The sequence below is a fragment of the Octopus sinensis genome, linkage group LG4 (assembly GCF_006345805.1).
Source record: "Octopus sinensis linkage group LG4, ASM634580v1, whole genome shotgun sequence".
In the NCBI taxonomy this organism is placed as follows: domain Eukaryota; kingdom Metazoa; phylum Mollusca; class Cephalopoda; order Octopoda; family Octopodidae; genus Octopus; species Octopus sinensis.
This window is the reverse complement of record NC_043000.1, coordinates 125637838-125665035: the sequence shown is the minus strand read 5'-3', so window position 1 is coordinate 125665035 and position 27198 is coordinate 125637838. Positions and strand designations below refer to the sequence as shown.

Below are 27198 nucleotides of genomic sequence, written 5' to 3'. Positions count from 1 at the left end.
CTTGCAAGGAATGAAGCCAGTATGATCCGATGGATGTGTAATGACAGTGTGCATACACAACAGAGTGTAAGTACTTTGTGAGAAAAGTTGGACCTAAGAAGCATCAGATGTGGTGTGCAAGAGAGGCAACTGCGCTGGTATAGTCATGTGGCAAGAATGGATGAGGATAGCTGTGTGAAAAAGTGCCACACCCTAGCGGTTGAGGGAACCTGTGGAAGAGGTAGACCCAGGAAGACCTGGGATGAAGTGGTGAAGCACGACCTTCAAACATAAGGCCTCACCAAGGCAATGACTAGTGACCAAGACTTTTGGAAATATGCTGTGCTTGAGAAGACGTGGCAAGCCAAATGAGACCATAACCTCGTGGCCTATGCCAGGGGTGTAACCAGCCCACTTATGTGTACCTTTCCTTCATTGGACACTAAACTCTGCTTGTGAAGACCTGTTGAGGCAAGTGAAATTGAAATAAAACTTGATGACTGGCATCCGTGCTAGTGGAGCGCTAAGAGCACCATCCGAGCATGATCACTGCCAGAGCGGCTAACTGGCTTCCGTGCTGGTGGCACGTAAAAAGCACTATGCGAGCGTGATCTTTACCAGCGTCGCCTTATTGGCACTTGTGCCGGTGGCATGGGAAAAAACATTTGAGCGAGGTCGTTGCCAGTGCCGCTGGACTGGCTCCTGTTGCAGGTGGCACGTAAAAAACACAATTTGAGCATGGCTGTTGCCAGTACTGCCTGACTGGCCCTCATGCCAGTGGCACGTAAAAGCACCCACTACACTCCCGGAGTGGGTGGCATTAGGAAGGGCATCCAGCTGTAGAAACTCTGTCAGGTCAAGATTGGAGTCTGGTGCAGCCATCTGGTTCGCCTCAATCAAATCATCCAACCCATGCTAGCATGGAAAGCAGATGTTGAATGATGATGATGATTCCCGATTTGTTCTCAACTGCCAGAGTAACTTAGGACTTATAAAAAGAATCTTTATAATACTTAGAACTTATGAAATAAAGGCAAATTAAAAGTTTGAAAATGAACATGGACATTTAGGAAAAAACTTCTGAAAACACTTTGGACAAGGAACAGGCTATCTACTAAATACAGTAAGGCCTTGTTCAATGCATATATTTTCTTCCATATTAACCTAATAATTCCTGCAAGTCAAGGATCACAAGTCTTCTAGGAAAAATATTCCACACTTGCAGAAAAACTCCCACACTTCAGTAGCCTTTACCATTTGTCCACCTCCAAGTTTTGAATTACTAATAATAGTAGTGTATATATATTACTGAACCTTAGAATGGCAAATATCTCTATCATTCCAAAATCCATAACCAGCAAGTAACTTGAAGTATTTATTGGAATTTTTCTCCAAGATGACCATTCAAATTGTCTGCTTTTAATCTGTGAAACGGGCCTTAGCAGTGTGCTGTAAACTAAAATCCAGTTAATCTGCTGTTGAATATTAGATCTTGTTAAGTCCAAAGCAGGTGAGATTGCTTCATAATTTAATCAATTACTTTCACATTCAATAAAATCTAAGAGTACAAATGGAATATCCAAAGCTATGGGTTGTGCTAAGCAATCCGAATTAAGTTAAACAAGCATCAGTAATGGTGATTATCAGAACACATATGACAAGTAAAATACATTATTGATAACTTCTGCTGTAAACATTAGTTACTGCAGTAACAATATCAATAAATGATGCTGATGAGTTAGAGGAGGAGAAAAACAAAATGGAAAATATGCTACTTAAACACTGAATCAATAATTTCTGCTAGGAGATGATTGTCACTTCGCACAGACTTTTCTATTTTTTTTTTCTCTGGGCACAGCTTTATTCGTTCCTTATTAATACATATATAATTTTTAAAGAGAAAACAGCATAAAATAGCAGATTATTCTGAACCAACTTGTAATATTTCAATTATAGGGACCAAATCCAAATATATAATATTGTTGACTTGACTAAAGTAATAATAGGAGCAGGCATGGCTGTGTAGTAAGAAGCTTGCTTGCTAACCACATAATTCTGGGTTCAGTCCCACTGCGTAGCACTTTGGGCAAGTGTCTTCTACTAAAGCCTCAAGTCGACCAAAGCCTTGAGAGTAGATCTGGTAAATGGAAACTGGAGGAAGCCTGTCATAGATGTGTGTGTGTGTGTGTGTGTGTGTGTGCACGCATGTGTGTGTGTATTTTGGTGTCTGTATTTATCTTCCCACTACTTGTCAACCAGTGTTGGTGTATTTATGTCCCTGTAACTTAGCAGTTCAACAAAAGAGATTGATAGAATAAGCACCAAGCTTAAAAATAAGCACTTGGGTCCATTCATCTGTCTAAAAATTCAAGGCAGTGCCCTGGCATGGTCACAGTCTAACAACTGAAATGAGTAAAAGACAAATAATTTGTGCCTCAGGCATAAAGAGAAGGAATGGTTAGAATTGACCCCCAATCCTTGACTAGTACTTATTCCATCAAATCTGGAAGAATGAAAGGAAAAGTTGACCTCTGAAGATTTTAATTCAAAAAAGTAAAGAGCCATGACTAAATTCTATAAAATACTTTGATGCTCTACCGATTCTGTGAATCGGTCTTATCTTTTAGCATTTACTTGTTTCAGACATTGGACTGAGGTTGTGCTGGGACACTGTCTTGAAGGGTTTAATTGAACAAATCAACCCCAGCACATTTTATGTCTGGTGATTATTCTATTGGTCTGTTCAACCAAACTGCTAAATCATAGGGATGTAAACAAACCAACACTGGTTGTCAAGTGCTGGGGGAACAAACATAAATGCATGTGCACATGCTTATATGATGGGCTTCCATACAGTTTCCATCTACCAGATTCACTCACAAGGTATTCGTTGGTCTATGGCTATAACCAAAGAAACTTGGCCAAGCTGCAGCACAATGGAGCTAAATCAAAAGCCACATGGTTGCAAAGCAAGCTTCTTACTCCGCACCCAAAAATAAACCCACAATAGTCAACAGTCTTTATTTTGTTCTGTTTGTCAAGTAGGAATTCTAATTATGGGCAACCTTTTAGCATTCAGATTATTCTGTCAAATGTAAAGTTTATTTATTGACATGACTGAATTAGTCATGCATTATCTTGTAGCTTTGAGATTTCAATGAGATTGTTTCTTTTTAGAATGACATTGTAGGGTTGGTGTGAGAGGCCAGACCTGGCCAATTTGAATGGAAAAATAGGTAAAATATCTGGGCCAGATATGGCCTGTTTAAACGCTAAAGGGTTAAAATATATAGTCTTCATGGGAACATTGTAAAGAGACACATGTTAAAAGAAGATATAACAACAATATTTGTTTAAAAACCATAGGACTACTTACAAACAAATTTAGGATCCTTCTCATCCATTGACCAAAAACAATGATCAAATGCAAAAGTCTGAAATGATAAAAGCAAAAAAAACAAAATTTTAAAACAGGAAGAAGAAAAAAATATTCAAACTAAAAAAAATATTCAAAATTTTTATCATTATTACTTTACTCATGCTAACGATACCTGAATATTTTAGCATATTCTGTCTGGTAAGCTATTAAAAACAGTTACTAATGCAGCATAATAGAATGTCACATATAATTAAAAAAGAGAAGAGAAATTCATAATAAATCCTGATTAAACCCAATGTAGCTGTTGAATTGAAAATGAAGGGGAAAGAAAAGTTCTAATAAAACATTTTAATACACAATTCCCCTATTCCCACACTACTAGCCAGATTTTAAATTGAGTAGAGTTGGTTTCAGCTAGAATTAATGAATATACACAAAATTACAAAGCTTTAAGATTCTAATATTCCACTGGCAATATTTATGAGGAATAGTGTAGCCAGACTTCTGTACACGGCTGCTGTTTGCTTTATTGATTTAAGGAAGATGGTAAAAATCAACCTTGACAAGATATGAACTGAGAATGTAAAAGAATGTAACTAAATGCCACAAAGCATTTTGTTTAGCATCATCACTCCTGCGCTGGTGCCACAACGGAACCCTCACTCTTGCCAAACTCCCTCAACAGAGACTGGTGAGTGAAACAATCTTGCTAGTACTAATGTCATGAAAGATACACTGTAAGGTAGTTGGCAGGCAAAGCATGGTATTGTGAGATCTTTTAGATTCTGTTCTGTCAGGCACTATTCCACCAAACTATGGCTGTGCCACAAAGAAAATGCAGCCAGTTTAACTTAGAATGGCTAAAGTACAAAGGACATTCAGTCACAGAAACGAAGCCAAACAACACATATGTCTATGGAAGCAGTCAGCTTTCAATAAGAAATAACTTAGATGACGATAATCCATCCAACCCATACCAGCATGGAGAGCAAACAGAAAGATGATAATATTGATGGTAGTGATGCTGTTACTGATTATGATGATATCAATATCAGTTCTACCATTCACCTTCCCGAGATGGGAAACAGTCCATACAAGGGAATGGGGTTATTATTTTTCTTTCAAAAATAATTTAAAATCTCAGGCATGAGTAAATACAGCGTCATAAAATAGGCAAGACTAAAAATTCAGGGAAGTTTAGCAACATAGTTTTCCCAGGTGTCCATCTGTCTTAGTTAGTATCTAAAGAATTACCATCAATGCTACATGGTCAAGGAAATTTTTCCATTGTCATTCTTTTATTTCACTGCAGAAAGACATGCCCTGGAGCACTTTCTGGTTAACCAATAAAAATAATTGTTTCCGAGTTTTAGCCAAATAAATTGTGACAAGATACAATAGTTGAGAATCAAATCATTTTATTTGGTTAAAATGTTCACCTTCAGTATTCAAAATCTGAAGTATATGGGTGCCATTGTTTTATTGCAGTTGGGTGGCTGCCAACCTTTAATCAAAGTATATCATTATGTATCCAGACTGGAAGTAGCAATCATGCTTTCATAGCAGTACTTACACGTACATACATACATTACACTCACATGATAGCAGTAAAACGAAAGTGTTTGAGATATAATATAATATAATATGCAGATAAGATTTTATTGAAGACTTTGAGGCCATGCTTTGCAGTGTTTCACTTCTCCCTGATTTATTCATATTAGTATATTCCTACAACAATACACTGCATATTGGTATGGAAGAAACAGAACAAGATTAATGTACAAATCATGTCAAAAACTCTCATGCTTATGAAGCAGCTTAAATTTTATCACATAGTTTAAAACAAAACATTTTTGTACACATCAAACCAGTAAAATTCTATTGAAAGCAGAGAAGAGCACTAAAAGTTTTAATTATATTAAGATCGAATACAGAAAAAATTCACAGAAAAGAGAGATCATAAAGCATGTTCATATTTTGCCAGAATAGATTGAAAATATTTATTTAACAAACAAGGAAAATTAATTTTCATTCTAACTTAAAATTTCAAATATAAAGTAATGAAATGTGGATTATCTTTAAAATAAGTTTCAAACTAAATTGTACTATAATTTACATATGATTAAGAAATAGTACAACTGCATTCCACTAAATAGCACATGACAAATGTGAAAAATATTGGCTACTAAGTATAGGATTGGATTCGTGGATGAATTAGATCTGTTTTCTCTCAGTGTGTTGGTACAGTCCCAACAAGGAGCCTTGGGGAACAAAATCATTAGTCATACACTTTTTTCTGATTTATTTTGTACATATGACATTCTGATAGAAAATCAAACACTTTACTTGAAATAGGATTAACAACCGACAATAGCATACTGCTTAAAATAGTAGCTAAGCTAACAAGTTACAAAATCTGAGAATCAGAATTCAGTTTATTTAACCACCTGAAATATATGTTAGGTACTCCAAACGCTTAGGGCAAAAATTAATAATTTACCGTTTGAATACAGAACAAATCTAAAATAAAAGAAATTCATGTTACAGTTCAAAATTATTATTATTATTATCACCATTATTATTATTATTTGCCTACAGTCTAGAGTTATTCTCTATTTCTTTTATAAATCTATAACAATCACATCTGTCTGTATTAGTGCATCCCCACAGCTATTCTTCACATCCAAATCATTCTCAACTGATTCAAGATATTAAAACCATTCAGTCGTATCTCTATTAGCATTTTAAAATGCATAATCTCCTGGCTTATTCAGGCTGTTTCTAGCTGCTTCTCTAACTACATATACACATACATTACACACATGTACACATTTATATGTACACGTTATGTATATATATATGATTAAATAAATATATGATAGTGTGAGTTCTCATACTAGTCATACAAATTGATTTTTAAATGAAGCCTCTGAAAATAGCAATAGGCAAGGAAATATTCTTATACTGATTCACACAAGCTAGTATGCCTAAGTGTTTCCCAGATAATATGCCAAGCGAGACAGCTAAATCAATATTGTGCTTCAATAACAATTTGTAGAACTACTTTGTCCAATAAATATCTTAAAGCCGTCTGTAAACAAGCAGAGTTATCCACTTGTTGCAGTAATTTGGCTCCTTTTAGGAAAACTTGCTAAGTTACGTGCATATACTAATTCTCATCATCATCATTATTATTATTATTACTATTATTATTATTATTATTAATAATAGTAGCACTGCACTGATTGTTACACATTATTACATATTTGAAGTAGTAAGTCATTTTAGAACATATAAATCTATATTGGGGCACCTAAACTGAATCAATAGAAACAAACCTAATTTATAAAAGCTGATTCATAAAATTCAAGAAGGGGCACCTTAGTCATTTTGAAAATATAGAAACTAATGAACTCAAGTATTTTCCAATATTCTTCTAGCGGAAACATTCAAGAGGCATAAACTGAGAAACAGAATGCTGAATTGTCCATTGTACGTAATCTTGTTTTCGTAAGATTATTGTATGTAAATGTTATTTTGACATGAACACAGCCGTTATTATAATACTAATTCTTACTAATTTTGGCAAACAGTCAGCAATTTTAAGAGGATGGATTTAGTTGATGACATCGATGTCCAGTATTTGATTGGTACTTTATTTTACTAATTCGAAAAGGGCGGAGCGCAAAGCTGACCTCGGCAGTATTTGAACTCAGAATGCAAAGTGCCAGATGAAATGCTGTCAGCAATTTGTCTGACTTGCTAATGATTCTGCCAGCTTACTACCTTAAAAATTATAATAAACTGCTTGTAGTATAGGGGCACATAGCTTGAAATTTGGGAGTGTGGCTAAGTCAATTACATCAACCCCAGTATCTGACTGGTATCGTATTCTATTGACCTAGAGGGATGAAAGGTAAATTTGAACTCAGGAAATAACAAGTATGAAGAGATGCTGCTTTCAAACTTTTGGCACAAGGCCAGTAATTTTAAAGGGAGTGGCTTAGGCAATACTGTTGGTCCCAGAACTTTACTGGTAATTTGTTTTATTGACCACCGAAAGGATGAAAGGCAGAGTTATTAACTCCTGCAAAGATCAACTTGGCCTTTTATCCTTTTGAGATAAATAAAAATAAAGTACCAGTAACATACTGGATCAATGGTATTGATTGCCACCACCATGCCAGTTTGTCGACCACATGCCTCATTTAGAAGCATGGAAAAAAGGACACTGAATAATGTTGATGATGACATATTTGCAGTTTTTATCTATAAAAGTTCTTTTTAAAATATATTTTTAAAAAATAAGAAGAAAAAAACAAGAAAATATTCTATATATTCTATACATTAGTAGTAGTAGTAGTAGTAGTAGTAGCAGCAGCAGCAGCAAGAGTATCAATTGTTTTCTAATGGAAATAATTTATTTAATTCTTTAATTCAATTATTTTTCTAATTACTTTATTTCAAAATGCCACAAAAAGCCTCTTCTTTCCAAATTCCCTTCTCATTATACGCCACTTTCATCAATACCTTTACAAAGTAATGATACCTGCCTCTTGAAAGTACCTCACTATCTGGTATTGATATCACTATCCAAATACTGGCTTTCACAGAAGGACACAGGATTACTTTCCCCTCTACTGACTTGCTAATGATCATTGGAATTGTGGAAATTAGATAAGGATCATCAATGGAACATAAGGAATGGTAGTGTTAAATTAGACAGCCTAAAACAAATTCTATGAAGATGTTCACCTTTACTGCTTCTATTAACATCACTTTTCTAATAATAAAGAATAAAAAGTTTTGAATGGTACAACAATGCACTATAATACAAAAAATGGACTATATACCTGTTGTAATTTAGTTATCCATAAGGATAACTAAATTACAACTTTTTATTCTTTACAAACAATACACCATGCTTCAAGTGAACTACAATACTCTTCTTTTCTAATAGTTTTTTCTCCTAATTGTCTTATTACAATCTTCAAATCCTTCTGGAACTAAATTTCTCAACAACATAAAGAGAACACTTATATGGTCTTTTAACCTGCAGGAAATAGCAACCAAATCTCCTTCAATGCAGCCTCACATACAATAGGCCTGAAAAAGAGAGGTTGATCATTCCTGAAGTGTCTCTGTTCAATCCATGTTGGTTTGCGGCTAGATGACAACAAAATTAGCCTTACATTTAGTAGTAACACACATACACATAAATACATACATATACTTATATACACAAACATACATACATATACACACATAAAATACATAAACATAAGCAATTCAGCTGGGGAAAAAAAAGTAATAAAAACTTTTTCAGAAATTGCCAAACAAATACTTTCAGTTTTGATATACTTTCTCTGAAAGATTGCCTCACACATTACAATATAACCATACAGAGGTTTTGCATGAACAGTCATGGCAGTGTAAGTAAGAAGTTTACTTCCCGACCACTCAGTTTTGGGTTCACTCTTACTGCATGAAACCATGGGCAAGTTTTATTATAACTCCAGGCCAACCAAAGCCATGTAAATGGGTTTGTTAGATGGAAACTGAAAGAAACCATCATGTGTGTATGTATGTCTGTTTGTGTGTGTGTGTGCGTATGTATGTTTGTGCCACCTTGTTTTGACTTTGCATTAATACTTATAAGTGAGTGCTACCACCAAACATGTGGGGCCTCGTTTCCAATCTTTCATGAAAATGTGTCCAGCCAAGGAGAAGTATTACCTTGCTTGGAAACAGTTGAGAAAGATTTTCTATGGCCAGATGTCCTATCTATCCTCAACTTGCACCCATTGACAAGTGACTTAATATTTCCTCGATGGCTTTTCACAAAACATTGGTAAAGAAGGACGGTGCTTGTATGATGTCTACGACTGTCAAGTGATGTGAAAATGAGGAAACACACACCTATAGTCACTCATTTATGCAGATTTTTATACATAAGTTATTACACACACACACACACACACACAAAACAACAAGAAGCTTCTTTCAATTTCTGTCTATTAAACCCAGAGGTTGTAATGAAAGACATTGCCTAAGGTGCCACACAGTGAGACTGAACCCAAAGCCACATGTATGGGAAGCAAATTTCCAAACTACACTGCCAAACCTATATGTGTGTGTGTGTGTGTGTATGTGTGCGCGTGCACATGTGCATGTGTGTATGCATGAGACTTGATGATGAATGGAGACTATGCTGTTTGAATAAATGCATTTCCCAGAGAAACAGTATGATGATGCCTTCCTTGAATAATTACTCAATTCTCTATTATTCTCCACAATTCCTGAAAGAATTCTTTTCAGAATTCATTTTTTTATATACTTCTCCAAGCCAGATATTCAAGAGAAAAAAAATTAGCGATTTCAAGACAGTTACAAAAATATTTCCTTCTATTCCAGGTGCAATATGCACCAATTCACTACTGAGTTCTATTATATTACCTAAACTTGTCAACACCTTTGTTGCACTGCTTCTCTATCAGGCATTATCATGCTTTGAATGTTTCTTTTAATAAACAGCCAACAAGTTAATATCCTAGCAAGACTTACCACCAGTTATTCTTTAATAAATAACATATTTTTGTCCAATAATATATTCAAGTTATCATTTAATAAATAACATGTTTATTTAATATCATGGATAGAACATAAGGCCTTAGAACACCAGAAACTAAGAAAATTTTATTAAACATCAAAGAGAGAAAATTAAAATATTTTGGACAGTTAATTAAAGAAGAAAAAAATGGATTACAGAGACTTTTAATAGAAGGTAAAGTGAATGGGAAATGAGGAGGGGGAAAAACCAAGAATAATGTGGATGAATAATATCTAAAATTGAATAGATTTAAAATAGAGTTAATGCATTAAGAAAGCACAAGAAAGACAGAGGGAGAGATCCATTAGCATTCAACCAGCTGAGAGCTGAGGATATCTGATAACGACTCATGAGAGAACCCCACCCCAGGATTTTGTGTGATTTAAAAATGATGACTTTCAACTGACAGCAGTAACTATTGAACAGATAGCATCATCATCATCATCATTGATCCTCTTCAGTTTTTCAAGCTGGCATATGCTGGGTGATTCATTGCAGTTTAAGTCACTTCTTATTCAGAGTAACTGCCTTTCAAAACAAATTGGAAGACCTCATCTTACCATCACCCAGTGCAACACAGTTTCTATGGCTTGATGCTTTACCATGTTACAGAGTACATAGTGTGCATTTTCAAGTGGCACCAGCATTAGAGGGGTTGTCCTGCTTTCAATGGGATTAAAAATTCCTCTCAGCCCAAGAGTCCTTCTTTCCTTATCTTTTGTTGAGAATAACCAACATAGTCCATCAATAAACAGATTAGTATGTATGCAAATTTGTATATATTGTCCATTTGTTTTATGCCTGTTTTTCCATGTTTGCATGGACTGGTTGAACTTATTACTGAGGCATTAGTTTACAGTTGGATACCTTGCCTATTAATAACCCTAACCTGTTTCTCAAGTGGAGGATTTTTTTTTTAATTCCATATGTTTTCATAAGAGTACAGCTGCAGAATAATTTATTAACAAGATATGTCAACAAAATGTTATTTTTCTCAAACACCTTTAAGTGAAGAAGGAGAATTTAAACATTTATCTGGACACATGCAGACACACTCACATGCACAAATGAACACACACACACACACACACACTAACATACTTAAAAACAGACACACTATAACATGCATAAACGCAGACATATCTCTCTATGAAAGGCTTCCATACAGTTTCTGTACTAATTTCACTTACAAGGCTTTGGTTAACCTGAAGCTCAAATTGAATACACTTACCCAAGATACCGCACAGTGAGATGGAAGATAAAACTACACAGTTATAAAGCTAACTTTGCGTCCACACACACAGCAATACACATGTACACACACATATTTATACAGAGCACTATAGAGCAAATCTACCTCAGTTTTGAAACAGCCTTCACAAGAAGTGATCTTACTCTACAACAACTTGTGGTATTTTAACCACCTATGAATCTATGCTTTACAAAAGAGAGTAGCACTTATATTTATTTCCTTTTTAGATAAGGTTAGATGCCAGACAGATGACCAAGTACATTAATAAATGTCAGCCTGCTGTGACATACATATTTCATTGTACCCTATGTGCTATAGACAAATACAGATACTCAGAACAACAGAACTGCAGAGAGTCATTATTATCATCATGAGCTTTTATATATATATATATATATATATATATATATAGATGCAGGAGTGGCTGTGTGGTAAGTAGCTTGCTTACCAACCACATGGTTCTGGGTTCAGTCCCACTGCGTGACACCTTGGGCAAGTGTCTTCTACTATAGCCTTGGGCCGACCAAAGCTTTGTGAGTGGATTTGGTAACGGAAACTGAAAGAAGCCCGTTGTGTGTGTGTGTGTGTATATATATATATATATATATATATATATATATATATATATATATATGTATGTATATATGTATATATATATATATATATATATACATGTGTGTGTGTGTGTTTCTGTATCTGCTCCCCACCCCCGCCATCGCTTGAGAACTGATGTTGGTGTATTTACATCCCTGTAACTAGCAGTTTAGCAAAAGAGACCGATAGAATAAGTACCAGGCTTAAAAAAGAATAAGTCCTGGGGTCGGTTTGTTCAACTAAAGGTGATGTTCTCCAGGACTTATTCTATTGGTCTCTTTTGTCGAGCAGCTAGATTATGGGGACATAAACACGCACACATATATATGTATATATACAACAGGTTTCTTTCAGTTTCTGTCTACCAAATCCACTCACAAGGCTTTGGAAGCTATAGTAGAAGACACTTGTCCAAGGTGCCATGCAGTGGAAATGAAACCGGAACCATATGGTTGGTAAGCAAACTACTTACCATACAGCCACACCTGTGCCTACGCTAATTATCTAACACTAAAACCAGTAAAAGACAACTCATTTTGATAGATACCCAATCACATTAAATAGTACCTTCCAAGCAAGGCAACATCATCTCAATGTAAAGATAGAGATCTTGCAAGGGTGGGGTGGGGGGGGGGGTCGCAGATATTTGAATCATTCCTATATGCTTCCATGTGAGCAGCACATAATTTCTAAGTAGAATGATTTAAAAAGGAATAACATGTAAATATGCTCAATATTTCCCCGAGGTTTACATACGACTGTATTTGCACATTTAGCTGCACTAACATCTGATCAAACATCCAGATACTCACAACATGCTCCTTTCACAAACACACACACACACACTCACTAATTTCCAAACCATCATCTCAGGTTTGCAACTACTATCTCATTTCAATAGCCTAACAGAAGCCAGTGTGTACAACTGTCAATTAACTAGATCTTGATCCATCCATTTGCACGCGTTACTAAACGACGAGGAATCTTTAGTGAGGAATGAACAAACGAGAAAAGGATGTATAATGACAAAAGAGAAAACTGTGATAATGGCGTGAAATAAAAAAAGCAAAAGTCTATACAGGGTGTTGATGGCCAGTGGTGAGCGAAACAGAGGTGCTCCAACTGAGATTTGGAAACGAAATATATTCAATGCAGAAAAAAGACAAGAAAAACAATTCCAGCATTGCTCATAGACAACAGCCAGGGGAAATGTAAAAAACAGCAGGGAAAATGGTTGGAAAATTGTTTGCAGCCTCTATTATCAATTTTGTGAACCACATATAAAATATTATGATGCTTTATTATGACCACGAAACCCTTTCTGGACAAATATTTCCTTTCTTTTCTTTTCTTAGTTTTTTTGTTTTTTTAAACCCCCAGACTGTCACTTCATAGTGTAAATTATTCTAAAATATTTGTGACATTCAAATGGAGTGTCTGGAAAATTCTTCATTAAATTAAGTCTCAATCATATGAAAAGAGTATTATTTTCTGGCTTGTGTAGGCATCTTTGAGTCGGTGTATGTGTGTGAGAGAGAGAGACAGAGAGAGAAAGAGAGAGAGAGAGAGAGAGAGAGAGAGACAGACAGAGAGAGAAAGAGAGAGAGAGAAAGATAGTCTAGCTTGCAAAATCAATGGTATTGATAGATGCGAGTTGCTGAACTTCCACTTTGATCTTACATAAAAATGAATACTATAGTCATTTTCTCCCTTACTTAGGCATCTTTTAGTTGAAAGAAATCTTAACCTTTTTCCCTATTTAAGCTAAAGTATATATAGATATTCAATTCTTCTACATAGTCTTACGATTCTCATCATAAAGCATAAAAGACACACACACACACAAACACTAGAGAGACATGATGGCTGTAACGCTAAAGTGCTCAGCTGCTAACATGGTTACTAGTTCAATCCATACAGCCAAAGCCAATGTGTTATGCCACTTGAGCAAGACATTCTGTTTATCCCAGTTTGCCTGATTAGCAGAAAACATTCCACTCTGCTTTAAAGTTCAGTGATTAATAAATAGTAGGAAGAGCATCCAGTTGTATATATACCATTGCTACATTAATTAAAAAACAAAACAAAAGGACACAGCATGGTATACTGAAAATGGATATAAGAAAAGCAAGCACGAATGCACATATACATCGTGTTGCTTTAAAAAAAGATATAGTCTTCAGTTTGCTCTGTATCAAAGCTCAATGTTCTGATAGTTTTCCACATAAAAATTTGTCTGCAAATCACAGCCTTTTGTGTAATTATATACAAAAGAAGAGGGGAAAAAAACTGTATCATCAACTATCTTTTTAATCAATTAGCAAAATACTATCCCTAAACTCATAACCTCTCATTTACATAGCTTTTTCTTCTTTCAGATACTTATGTCTTTTAAAGAAATCAAGATGTTGAGATTTACTTCAGTAATGCTACCCAGTTATTTTTGAATGTCGTTAACACAAGGTATATTTATTTTCTACATTTGTAAAAGCACTATCATTTATTCAATACTTTATATCTAATTTACGATTGGTGATGCTACTTCTCTAAGTATATCTAAAGAAATGATAGTTACACAGTAAGATATATATATATATATAAAAGTAACAAAAAATAAACATAAGAAAAAGAGTTTCTATACATCTGTATTCTTTTCTGATATTAATCTTACTTTAAAAACACAGGAACAAACTCTGAAATGTATGCCAACTAATAAAGTTGCCAGCTTCATATAAATTTCCATTTACTCTAAATCATATAAAAATTGACAGCTATGAAATATATGCTCAATTTCAGATAAATTGAGCTAAAAATTATACATGGATGCATTGTCACAATGTCAAGACAATTTCAGTTTACAAATTCTAAGTTTTAAATCTTGGCAATGGAGAAAACGATTATGGAAAGACAACTGTGTATATTATTTACATTTCCTGCTTTCAAACAGAAGCATCTATATTAAGTCGTATGTATGCATCTATAATATATTATTATAAAGCTGCAAATATGACATTTCTTCAAATGGATTTCTGTCTTCTGTAAAAATAATTATATCTGTAAATGTATATCATTACATCTCTACATATATCATTAAAATAAACAAGTTGTATTAAACAAATATATGCCAACTTATTAATTTTACTTCCAGCTAACATTTGAAATCATATAACTACGCTTATGTGTTTGTTTAACATGTGGATTGAAAGCAAATAGCCGCTTTATAAAAATTTAAGTTAACACTTCAACTGGCTTCACAAACAGAATTCAAAATGTGTAAATTACATTCTTCTACTAACAATGAAACTAAGCATTTCAAAAATGATATTAATAAAAGAAAAAAAAATCCTTTATACATAATAAATTTTTAATGTAGATTTTTTTTTTTGCGGCTGTATGGAACAAAAGATTTTCCCAAACCTTAATATAAAGAGAATGATGGACCAAGCAAATAGTAAATAAGATAATTTATTTATGCTATTGAAATCTACAATATTGTGTGAATAAGATAAAATATATATGAAGCGAAGTAAGACACACACAAACACACACATATACACATACAGAGGTAATTATTTTTACATCCGTGTATGTATATATGTGTACCAGTGTTTACTTCCACAATTCCATCTTTTTATAGTCGATTATTATTATTAAAGCAAATATATTCAAATTGAAGTAAAAAAAAATATCCTATCTCTTTTCCATTATGCATTACTTTCATGATTTTCTTTTTCTTACATAACGCTACAATACACACATACATAAAAAATATGTGAGGGAAATCTTACAATCAAGTTCCATTAAATTCCAAGTATTGAAATTTTTGAGAAACTCTGAATAAAGAGATTCAGGGAAATATTTCAACCACACGCTCAGAAAGGTGTTTATGTAAAATCATACGTAACGCTAATCAAAGCAGCTTATTTCTGATATTACTGTTGTTCTAATACTTGGGTACATATGACCCATCACTGCCATTGTTTTGAAATCATCTCCATTCTTCCATCACCCATTTTCTTGGGAAAAAATTGGCAAAAGGAAAAAGAAAAAAAAATCTTTTTCACATTAACCTGTAAGGTTCTGGTCTACCAAATCAACTCACAAAGCTTTGGTCGGCCCAAGGCTTTAAAAGAAGACACTTGCCTAAGGTGTTATGCAGTGGGACTGAACTTGAAACCATGTCATTGAGAAGGAAACTGTTTACCCACACAGCCAAGCCTAGGCCTAAGCTGTATCAAATACATCTTTAGTAATACCAATATTTTACTCCTACAGATAACGCATAGGAGATCTTTCCCGTAAAGGAATGGTAAGACTCATTACAAGAAAAACATAAAACATGCAAAGTACCAAACATACCCATCATCATCATTATCAGTTTAACATTCACTTTTCCAAACTTGCATGGGTCAGCCGGAATCTAATGTGGCTGATTTCTTATGACCTGATGTCTGTCCTATCACTAAAACTTGCTTGTTTTCAAGCAAAGTAAGATTTCCCATCGCCAGATATGTTTCTGCAGAATATCAGAAATGAGTGACGTTTGTTTGACAGTGACCGTCATTTACAATGACAGTATGAAGTCAGGACAAAGTAAAGTTACCTTCTCAAGTCATGTCGACTGATAAGGGCCAGTTTCACGGTTTCCTTGGAGTATATATTTCCCACCTGGATGGGATGGCAGTCCGTTACAGAATTACTCCGTTTTGTCAGCTGAATGGAGTGGAGCAACATGAAATGAAGTGTTTTGCGCAAGAACACAACATGTTGCCAAGTCCAGGAATTGAAACCACAATCTTATGATCACGAGTCCAACACTCTAATCACTAAGTCACACACCTACACACACATACACACAAATATATATACATATATGACAGGCTTCTATCAGTCTCTGTTTATCATATCCACCCACAAGGCTTTGCTCAGTTTGGCTATAGTAGAAAACACTAAGGAGTCACACTAGGAATTGAAACTGCAACCATGTGGTTGGCAAGCTAACTTCTCAAGTATACAGCCACATGTTAATGCTAACCACTGGTCTTTTTTCCTTCTTTAAAACTTCTAATCATGGAAACTTTAAGTATGAAATTAATTTTTAAATTTTACTTCCTCTATTCATACAACATTCTCTCTACAAATTACTGTAAAGTGAGGATAATAATATTAGACAAGCCCCTCAAAAAGCAATATAAACCCCAGCTGAAAACAGATTAAGATTTCTGATTTCTTTAAAACACTGGCTACAGAATATTCTCTACTACTTTATGGTTCTGTTCAACATGATTGTAACTTAACTAGGCCAAATACCTAGAGGCAAGGAAACGACAAATTCTGCCATCGATCCAGGTATCAATTCAATAAGTGTTAAAACACATTGAAGCAATAATTATATAAAAATGGTATTGATTTTTTCCCCAGCCTGAATAAAAATGACAAAGTGTAGGTACTAAATGAGATGAATACAATCATCAAGTTTCCTGATGTAAAAGGAATTATCAGTTAATTAGATTAAACAAATATGTAATAGGAAATGGTTTAGTAGTGAAGAGAGTCAAGACTGAAACAACTATCTGCCTAATAGCTACCGTCAGCTACCTTAACATTTTTATGGGGTTATTTAAGAAAGAAGAAAAAATCAATTCTGTCAATATTATTAGAGAGAGAGAGAGAGAGAGAGGAGAGAGAGAGAGAGGAGAGAAGGAGAGAGAGGAAGAAAGGGGAGGGAGAGAGAGAAAGTGGAAGATAGGGGAATAGAGAAAGTGGAGAAAGAGAGAAAATAGGGGAATAGAGAGAGTGGAAGAGAGCAGATGATAGGGGAATAGAGAGAAAGTGGAGGAGAAAGAGAGAGGAAGATAGAGGAATAGAGAGAGAGTGGAAGAGAAAGAGAGAGAGGGAAAAAGAAAGAGAGCGGGGGAAAAGAAAGAGAGAGGAAGATAGGGGAATAGAGAAAGACAGGAGAAGAAAGAGAATGATAGAAGAAAGAGAGAGAGAGAAAGTTAGGAAAAGAAAAAGACAGATGAAGAAAAAGAGAAAGATAAAGAGAAGAGAGAGAGAAAGATAAGGGAAAAAAGAGAAAGATAAGGGAGAGAGAGAAAGATGAGAGAGAGATAGTGGAAGAGAGGAAAGTGTAGAAAAAGAGAGAAATAAGGAAAGAGAGAGAGAGAGATAGGGAAAGTATAAGAGAATAATGAAAGGAGAGAGAAAGAGAAAGAAAGAAGAGAGAGAGAAAATGATTGGGGAAGAAAGAAGAGAGAGAAAAGAAAGAGGTAGTGATTATATGACAGTTGTGATTTTTTGTCCATAGTTTGCTGTTCATACAAAGAGGGAAAACAGCAGATAGTTTCTCAAATAGGAGGCTGGTGAAGTAAAACAGTTTGCACTTGGGTGATTCCAGGTTCAACTCAGTCTATCTTTCAGGGGTAAACTCACAAATCAAGGACTGAACTTGGAACCATGCCTATATAGGGAGAATTCACAAAAGAGCAAAAGACGAAGACAGGTGGTGTAGACAACAAACAGATGTATTAGTAAAATGCTCGAGTACTGAAAAAGTCATTACCATTTCGAGCCAATGCTCTTCCACAGAGAGGAACGCAGAAAGAAACAAGGAGAGAAAATAAAGAATGTGTGGTGGAAGCACTCCGTCAGTTACGACGATGAGGGTTCCGGTTGATCCGAATCAACGGAACAGCTTGCTCGTGAAATTAACGTGTAAGTGGCTGAGCACTCCACAGACACGTGTACCCTTAACGTAGTTCTCGTGGATATTCAGCGTGACACAGAGAGTGACAAGGCCGGCCCTTTGAAATACAGGTACAACAGAAACAAGAAGTAAGAGTGAGAGAAAGTTGTGGTGAAAGAGTACAGCAGGGATCACCACCATCCCCTGCCGGAGCCTCGTGGAGCTTTAGGTGTTTTCGCTCAATAAACACTCACAACGCCCGGTCTGAGAATCGAAACCGCGATCCTATGACCGCGAGTCCGCTGCCCTAACCACTGGGCCATTGTGCCTCCACAAAGAATGTGTAGTGGCTAGTGATATGCATATATAGACCATAGAGATTCTCAGTATGGAAGACATTTAGTAGTGCTCAAAAGATTCTAACTTAGACTCTGAAGTGTTTACAGGGGGATCGATTCTACAAGGTAAAGACACCTATAAGAGGGATTGAATTGAGCGGATATAAAGGCAATTATGTGGATAAACAAATTAAACACATCAACATATTAAAAACATCAGATACAATATATGTATATATGTCATCATCATGATCATCGCTTAACATCTACTTTCCATGTTGGCATGGGTTGGATGGCTTGACTGACAAGCCAGGAGGCTGCACCAGGCTCCAATCTGTTCTGGCAAGTTGGATGCCCTTCATAACGCCCATCACTCTGAGAGTGTAGTGGGTGCTTTTTACGTGCCACCAGCATGGGAGCCAGTAAGGTGGCACTGGCATCGACATTGAATGGTGCTTTTTACGTACTTCCTCCACTGACATCGGCCACGCTAGAATGGTGCTTTTTATGTGCCACCAGCACATGTGCCAGTTAGGTGGCACTGGCATCGGCCATGACAATGATTTCACTTGACTCGACAGGTACGCTCTCAGAGCATCCACCCCAGCTACTAACATAGTCACCTAGGTAATGGAAACTATCAACTAGTTTTTTTCTCCCTGGCATGTGATGGAATCCGTTTTCTGTACATCTTTAGTGTATACTCATACACAAATGTAAACAGGATGAAGTTGTGTATACATACATATGTGTGTGTATTTATACACATCATCATCATCGTTTAACGTCCGTTCTCCATGCTAGCATGGGTTGGACGGTTCGACCGTGGATCTGGGAAGCCAGAAGGCTGCACCGGGCTCCAGTCTTATCTGGCAGTGTTTCCACAGCTGGATGCCCTTCCTAACGCCAGCCACTCCGTGAGTGTAGTGGGTGCTTTTTACGTGCCACCTGCACAGGTGCCAGGTGAGGCTGGCAATGGCCACGGTCGGATTGGTGCATTTTACGTGCCACCGGCATGGAAGCCTGTCGAGGCGGCACTGGCATCGGCCACGATTCGGATGGTGCTTTTTACGTGCCACCGGCATGGAAGCCAGTCAAGGCGGCGCTGGCATGCATATACATGTATATGCTTGTATGTGTGTAGAGATGTGTATATGAGCATGTAAATGTGTGTATGGGCATATATATTATATATACACACGTCTGTCTGAATGTGTACATATGTAGATTTTATGAACGCAGAAGGTTTCTTTCTATTGTAAGAATGTGTTTGCGTGTATTTTTTATTATTTTTTTTTTATTTTTTAATTTTATATTTTTTATATGTTTTTCATGCCTATTAGAGTAACTTCACTTTTATTCAACGTTTTTTTTTTGTTTTTTTTTTTCATAACGTCTATCATCTAAATAGCTGATGAAATGCCTCGAAGCTCTTTGCTCCAGCATTTGAAACTCAGAGTTCTATTATGACATCTTACTGATTATCCTATACTATATATATATATATATATATATACACACACACATATATATAAACACAAAAGCTGAATGGTTTAAAACTTTGAGAAGATGTAATCGTAGCTAATATATACACATATACAGGGTCCTAGTCTATTTTGAATTGGCACATGAAAGGAATTATCTTTTACAAATTTCACAAATATATAAATAATGAATAATATTACGATTTTCTAGATGAGCTACACAAATCATGAGGAATATACAAATTATGAAGACGATGCAGTACAGAACACAGCAGTATTTATTAATATCTGTGGATTATAAATTCCTTCTTTCTATTATTACTATGACTACTACTACCACTACTACTACTACCATCACCTATTATTATTATTATTATTATTATTATTATTATTATTCCTTGCTGACAAGTCCAGATGTGCTTCCGAAATTACTCTTTGAAATGCTGGATTTTACCTGAGTGGAATAATAATTTTTCAAATATATTCTCACACAGCGAACCTTTAGAGAATTTGGAAGTCCGCCCATATGAGGTTCAGACAAAAAAAATAAGGCTTGTCTTTACACACACACTATATGGTATATATATGTGTGAGAGTGTGTATTTTATGTGTGTGCATATATATATATATATATATATATATATACACATACACATGCATACACACACATGTTCTTGTCTATGTATAATGTACAAACTAGCTCTGAGAAATAGTAATAATATGACGTTAAAGAAAAAGATATTTGTAAATGAAAACAACATTTGTAAACATAAAAATGAACAGGAATATTGCACAGCAACACAAACACATTTAGATGAAAAGAAAAAGAATGACTTTTTCTATTGACAATGGCATCAATATGAATAATTCTAGTAACTTGTTCTTTTTTTTGTGAGCAACACACACAAACACACAGCTTTGTTAAATAATGGTAGATATTGGAATATAGCACCAGTTTTCTCAGTAGCATACATTGCTTCCAAGAAGCAAGCTCAAGACATGCAAGATTTAGATGGATGGGAAACTTACATGGCAATATAACGTGAAAGATGGGGGAAAAAAAAAAAAAAAAAAAAGGTGTTTTTTCAACCCAAAATGATAATACAGGCATCAAAGAAAAAGAAGGCAACTGTCATATGCATTGCCAAAAATTGCAGAGACCCTCCTTGTGCAATCCAGAAACAATCGGGAGCAGCCCTTACTGCCAGCCTCTCAGATACACTGCAGAGCATATTGTTGACAGTCATCATCATCATCATCATCATCGTTTAACGTCCGCTTTCCATGCTAGCATGGTTTGGATGATTTGACTGAGGACTGGCAAACCAGATGGCTGCACCAGGCTCCAATCTGATCTGGTAGAGTTTCTACAGCTGGATGCCCTTCCTAATGCAAGGGACTAGGCGATTAAATTGACCCCAGTGTTTCATTGGTACTTAATTTATCGAACCTGAAAAGATGAAAGGCAAAGTTGACCTCGGCAGAATTTGAACTCAAATAATAATAATTATTATTATAATAATCCTATCTACTGTAGGCACAAGACCTGAACTAAAATTTGGGAGGGCGGGGCTAGTCAATTACATCGACCCCAGTACTCCACTGGTACTTAAGTTTTTGGCCCTGAAAGGATGAAAAGTCTACCTTGGCGGAATTTGAACTCAAATAATAATAATAATAACAGTAATCCTTTCTACTATAGGCACAAGACTTGAACTAAAATTTGGGAGGGTGGGGCTAGTCAATTACATCGACCCCAGTACTTCACTGGTACTTATTTCATCGACCCCGAAAGGATGAAGGCAAAGTCAACCATAGCAGAATTTGAACTCACAATATAAGGACAGACCAAATGCTGGTAAGCATTTTGCTCCACATGCTAATGATTCTGCCAACTCACCACAATAATAATAATAATAATAATAATCATAATAAACTACATGGATTTACCAAACAAATAATAATAATGAAGAAGGCAAAAATCCTTGGGGAGTTTGACTTTCAGACAAAGGTGTTAGAGCACTGAAGGCTGGATATAGTAACCTTTAGAAGGAGCAAACAAGATAAATATGGAGACCTGAGAATTGAGATTGCCAAGATGAGGCAGCAATGACGAGAGTCGAATATAAAGGTTGTCCTTGTTGTCATCAAAGCATTGGATTCAATACAACCCAACTTGAAGGAATGCCTGGAAACTTTAGAAATACTCTATAGACTAGGTGTATTGTCAAAATCGGCATTAGTTGGAACTGCATGCATATTGCATAAAGTTCTGTCTGTTTGAGGTCCGTGTTGTGACTTGGCAGACAGTACAAATCCCCAGTAGACACAATATCTTTAATCAACAACATCACAATATTGGATACTGTGTGATGTCATAACATAATAACAACATTCTGTGGGACTTTCCTATTGAAATGGACAAGAAATTAGAAATTGATAGACTATATATAACAATTGTAAAAGCAAAGTTGCTTATTTATTGACCCATCATGCTCATTTGATTCCAGGATCGCAAAGAAAGAGGAAGAAAAACAAGATTAATACAATCCCTTAAAATTTGAAATAGGAAGAATTTGGAGCATGTGAACAGTAAAGGCTGTGCCTACAATAATTGGTGCATTGGGAACAGGAAGACATATAGCTGAAGGAGATTAAAAAAAGAATGCCCGGTAGAGCTCCTACAGAAAGTTTGTCTCTTAGGAACAGTAAAGATTATCAGGAGGGTCCTAAGCAATTGAAAGACTGCTGAAAACTTGTGGATACCTAAGGTTACAGGTAGTAACCTGCTATCCACATAATTCCCATCAAGAATAAGACTGAACCTGAGCCAAACCAAAATAATGATAATAATAATAAGCAAAATGTGTGAGGAGGAGATTATGACCACAAAGAGACTGCATATACAGATGAATTGTTTGCATCCATCTATATATACAACTTGGCTAAAAATCTATAGATATATTCTGAAGTACTATATATAATATTGAAAGCAAACATTGCTAACGTGTCAGTAATTTATTAATTGAGCCAGATGCCAAGAATGTGTTTATATCTATGTGTGTGTGTGAGAGAGAGAGGGAGAGAGTGATTTGGAGGAGCTGCAGTCATGGATCAAAGGAAGACCAAAATTGGGTGCCTGCCATCTGGAATATCATCAAGCACTCACTGCCCTCTACCAGTCATGAAATGTAGTTCGTGGAAATTCCATTTTAGCAATATACAGAGATTTAGTGGTGGTGTAAGAGTGGTGACGCCCTCGGGGAAACTCTGATCATCAATTATGATGAACTGTCTGAACTCCTCCAGAGAAGCTTTTGCACTGGGGTCTACTATGGATACCTTCCAAAGATCCTTAACCTGGCAATACTACTGAAGGGTATTACCAATTCAAAATAGTCAACAGGCATGGAAGTGCTGCAAGGAGGGCTATTACAGATGCACAGAGAATGATGAAACCTAGCTGCACACACCTGTATATTGTGCCTGCATTACTGACTTGTGGAGTATTTTCGAGCAGATGCTGCTCTGTGTAAGACAGATGCAGCTATTGACTCAGTCCGTTGCGAAGATCATCTTACTGCTTTTCTTTAATACGGTTGGGCAGGTAGTTGTTATCTGTCTGGTGGCTACAGAGAAATAGATCTGGTGGTGGATGAAGGTGAAAGGATTGAGGTCTGACACCTTCATCTTCAGTCAAGCCCTCATCAGCTTCTTAAGTTAGACCTGGAAAGGAAAATAAGGGTGGGAAGGGAGACACTCTCCTTGTCAAAAAGTCAGTGATTGTGACATAAACGGTTAGGGTGAATGGAACTACTTTAAGCATGTGTTTGCAGATTAGGGAACAACAAATGAGAAAGAGATTGTCCCTTAGGGGTGTCAGAGTGATTTTGGATCTATGGGGTCCTTGACTAGCCCTAGTTGGAAGCAACCATGAATCAAGGGACTGCATCACCCATCTCATTCCTCCTCAGCTTTTTTTTTTTTTACCTTGATTTCATGCAAATCCCCATTGTCTTTGTGATGTCTGCCTGATCTGACAGCCTTTTGGCTAATAAATCATCATCATCAATTTTGCATTTTATTACAAGGCTATGAATCTATCAGTTCCTTTCGCATAATTGGTAGTATCTCAGCTAAAAACAACAAAACATTTTATAAAATGAATACCAGTTCAATATATGTTGAACAATATTGCTAGTTAATTTTATGGTATCAATGTTTCACAGCATAACTTATATAAACAGAACTCAAACATTTGTGTATTAGCTTTTTTGAATTCTGTTGTGATTGCATAGCCTAAAATTTAAAACCTTTTATATAAATGTGTATGCGTGAGTTTATAAATGTGCTTCATAAAGATGGGACCCATTATGAAAACTTGTAATTGCATAAAACTATTTCAGCTTATCTCACAGAAAAGTTATCTAAAAAAAAAAAACCAATAAAATTTACTATATTTAGAGATATACTTGAGTTGTATACAAATGCTTAATACTAAAAACTGATTCAACTTAACTTCTCTTAAGTCCACACATTCTTGATTCAGATTTGTTTTAATAAAACTCCACTTATATGCAATAACATCTTCATATCATGAGTTATCAAAAAAAGGAGAAAAAGATTAAATAAAAAATGCTTAGTCAAAATCAGTTGTTTGGTTGATCAATTCATACACAGATGTTTAAAAAAAAAATAACTCATATTTGTCTTTCTAAGAATAAAATTTTATGTTAAGTTCTCAAGTAACATCATTAGATAATGTCTATAAACATTAATAAAAGTTTTTGTTTATTTTTTTTTCATTTGGGGATATATTTTTTTTATTAAACATACTAGAGAAAAACAACAGGTCAATAATAGTTATTATCTTCATCCCAGCCTCCTCCTCCTCATTATTATTATTATTATTATTATTATTATTGCTGTTGTTAGAACCACTACTGTTCATACATAAAAAGAAGCATATGAAAGAAAGAAAAAATACATAAAAAAAAGACAAAAACATGGTAATAAGATAATCAGAAAAGGCTGGGTTTTGTTTTATACATACATATTATATATATATATATGTATATATATATGTATACACACACATACACACATAAGCAAATATGTGTGTGGGTGATGAAAATAGAGTGGTGATGAAATTATTCAGCATAGCAACAGTAGTGAAGAGTGAAGATGATAGCCAAAGAGAATAGCTGGATGGCAGCAATCATAAAACACAGTTGATTAAACACAATTTGCCAAGCTCTCATCATTCAGACACATTACAGAAGTTGTGATGTTCATTAATAATATCTATCTTTTTATCTGTGTGTGTGTGTGTGTATGTGTATCTATGAATATATCTATATACATACATACATACATACATACATACACACACACACACACATACACACAGAAGCAGGAAATATTTGAGCATTTTTCTTCTTCGCTGCAGACTTATAGTAGTGTTATAATATACTGGATATAGTCTTCAATTTCCTTTATCCACATAAATAAAAGAGAGGAATTATCTTCCATCTTTTGTTTATTTCTGCTCTTATTATTCGTAACAATACTGAGTAGTTAGCGAGAGTAAAAATATCCAAGCCAGTAATAGATTTAACCCTTACAGTTTATCTAAGCGATTGCAAATTTGTCCAACAAGGTGGACGTAACTGTGCATTGGTGCAAGCTTTCATATTAAAGAAATAACATCATTGCATTAAGATTCCTACAATATAAAAAAAGTTGTTTCTGTAAGAAGCCAACAATAAATGTTGTTTGTACAGTTGAAGAAGTCAATTATATAACCTTCATTCCAAAACAAAAAACACTTTATAAACAACACCAAGGAAAAATATTTACTCTTGATCTAAATATCACAAAAGTATTTATTTGATATATATATATATATATATATAGGCACAGGAGTGGCTGTGTGGTAAGTTGCTTGCTTACTAACCACATGGTTCCGGGTTCAGTCCCACTGTGTGGAACCTTGGACAAGTGTCTTCTACTATAGCCTTGGGCTGACCAAAAAAATGACCTGTGCTAGCGCCACATGAAAGGCACCCATGCTGGCGTCACATGGAAAGCAGTTACCCTAGCACCATGTGAGAAGCACCTGTGCTGGCCTGGTGCCATGTAAAAGAGCACCCATGCTGGTGCCATGTTACAACACCTATGCCAGTGCCATATAAAGAGCATCCTTGCTGGCACAATGTAAAAAGCACCCAGTATACTCTATAATGTGATGGGCATTAGGAAGGTTATCCAGTCATAGAAATCAAAGCTAAACTAACTGGAACCTGGTGCAACCTTCTGGCTTGCCTGCTCCTGTCAATCCATCCAACCCATGCCAACATGGACAATGAACATTAAATGATGATGATGATGACGATCATCATTATCATCGTTTAACGTCCGTTTTCCGCGCTAGCACATATATATATGTAGGCGTAGGAGTAGCTGTGTGGTAAGTAGCTTGCTTACCAACCACATAGTTCCGGGTTCAGTCCCACTGTGTGGCAACTTGGACAAGTGTCTTCTACTATAGCTCAGGTCGGCCAAAGCCTTGTGAGTGGATTTGGTAGATGGAAACTGAAAGAAGCCTATCGTATATATGTATATGTGTATATATATGTGTGTGTGTGTGTGTGTGTTTGTGTTTATCCCCTCAACATCACTTGACAACCGATGCTGGTGTGTTTATGTCCCCATAACTTAGTGTTGCGCCAAAAGAGACCGATAGAGTAAGTACTAGGCTTACAAAGAATAAGTCCGGGGATCGATTTGCTCGACTAAAGGCAGTGCTTCAGCATGGCCACAGTCACATGACTGGAACAAGTAAAAGAGAGAGAGTAAAAGAGTATATATATATATA

General features: G+C 35.6%; 1 protein-coding gene across 19 annotated transcripts in view; it reads right to left on the bottom strand.

Moving 5' to 3' along the window:
- The window catches only part of LOC115211116 (kinesin-like protein KIF13B), a 772943-nt gene that overhangs the window by 456067 nt on the left and 289678 nt on the right, over positions 1–27198 (bottom strand). For all 19 annotated transcript variants that reach the window (XM_036502438.1, XM_036502452.1, XM_036502447.1 and 16 more), the window contains one exon: positions 3356–3413. In XM_036502438.1, coding sequence (XP_036358331.1) covers positions 3356–3413 — 58 coding nt within the window. The remainder of the gene's footprint in view (positions 1–3355; positions 3414–27198) is intronic.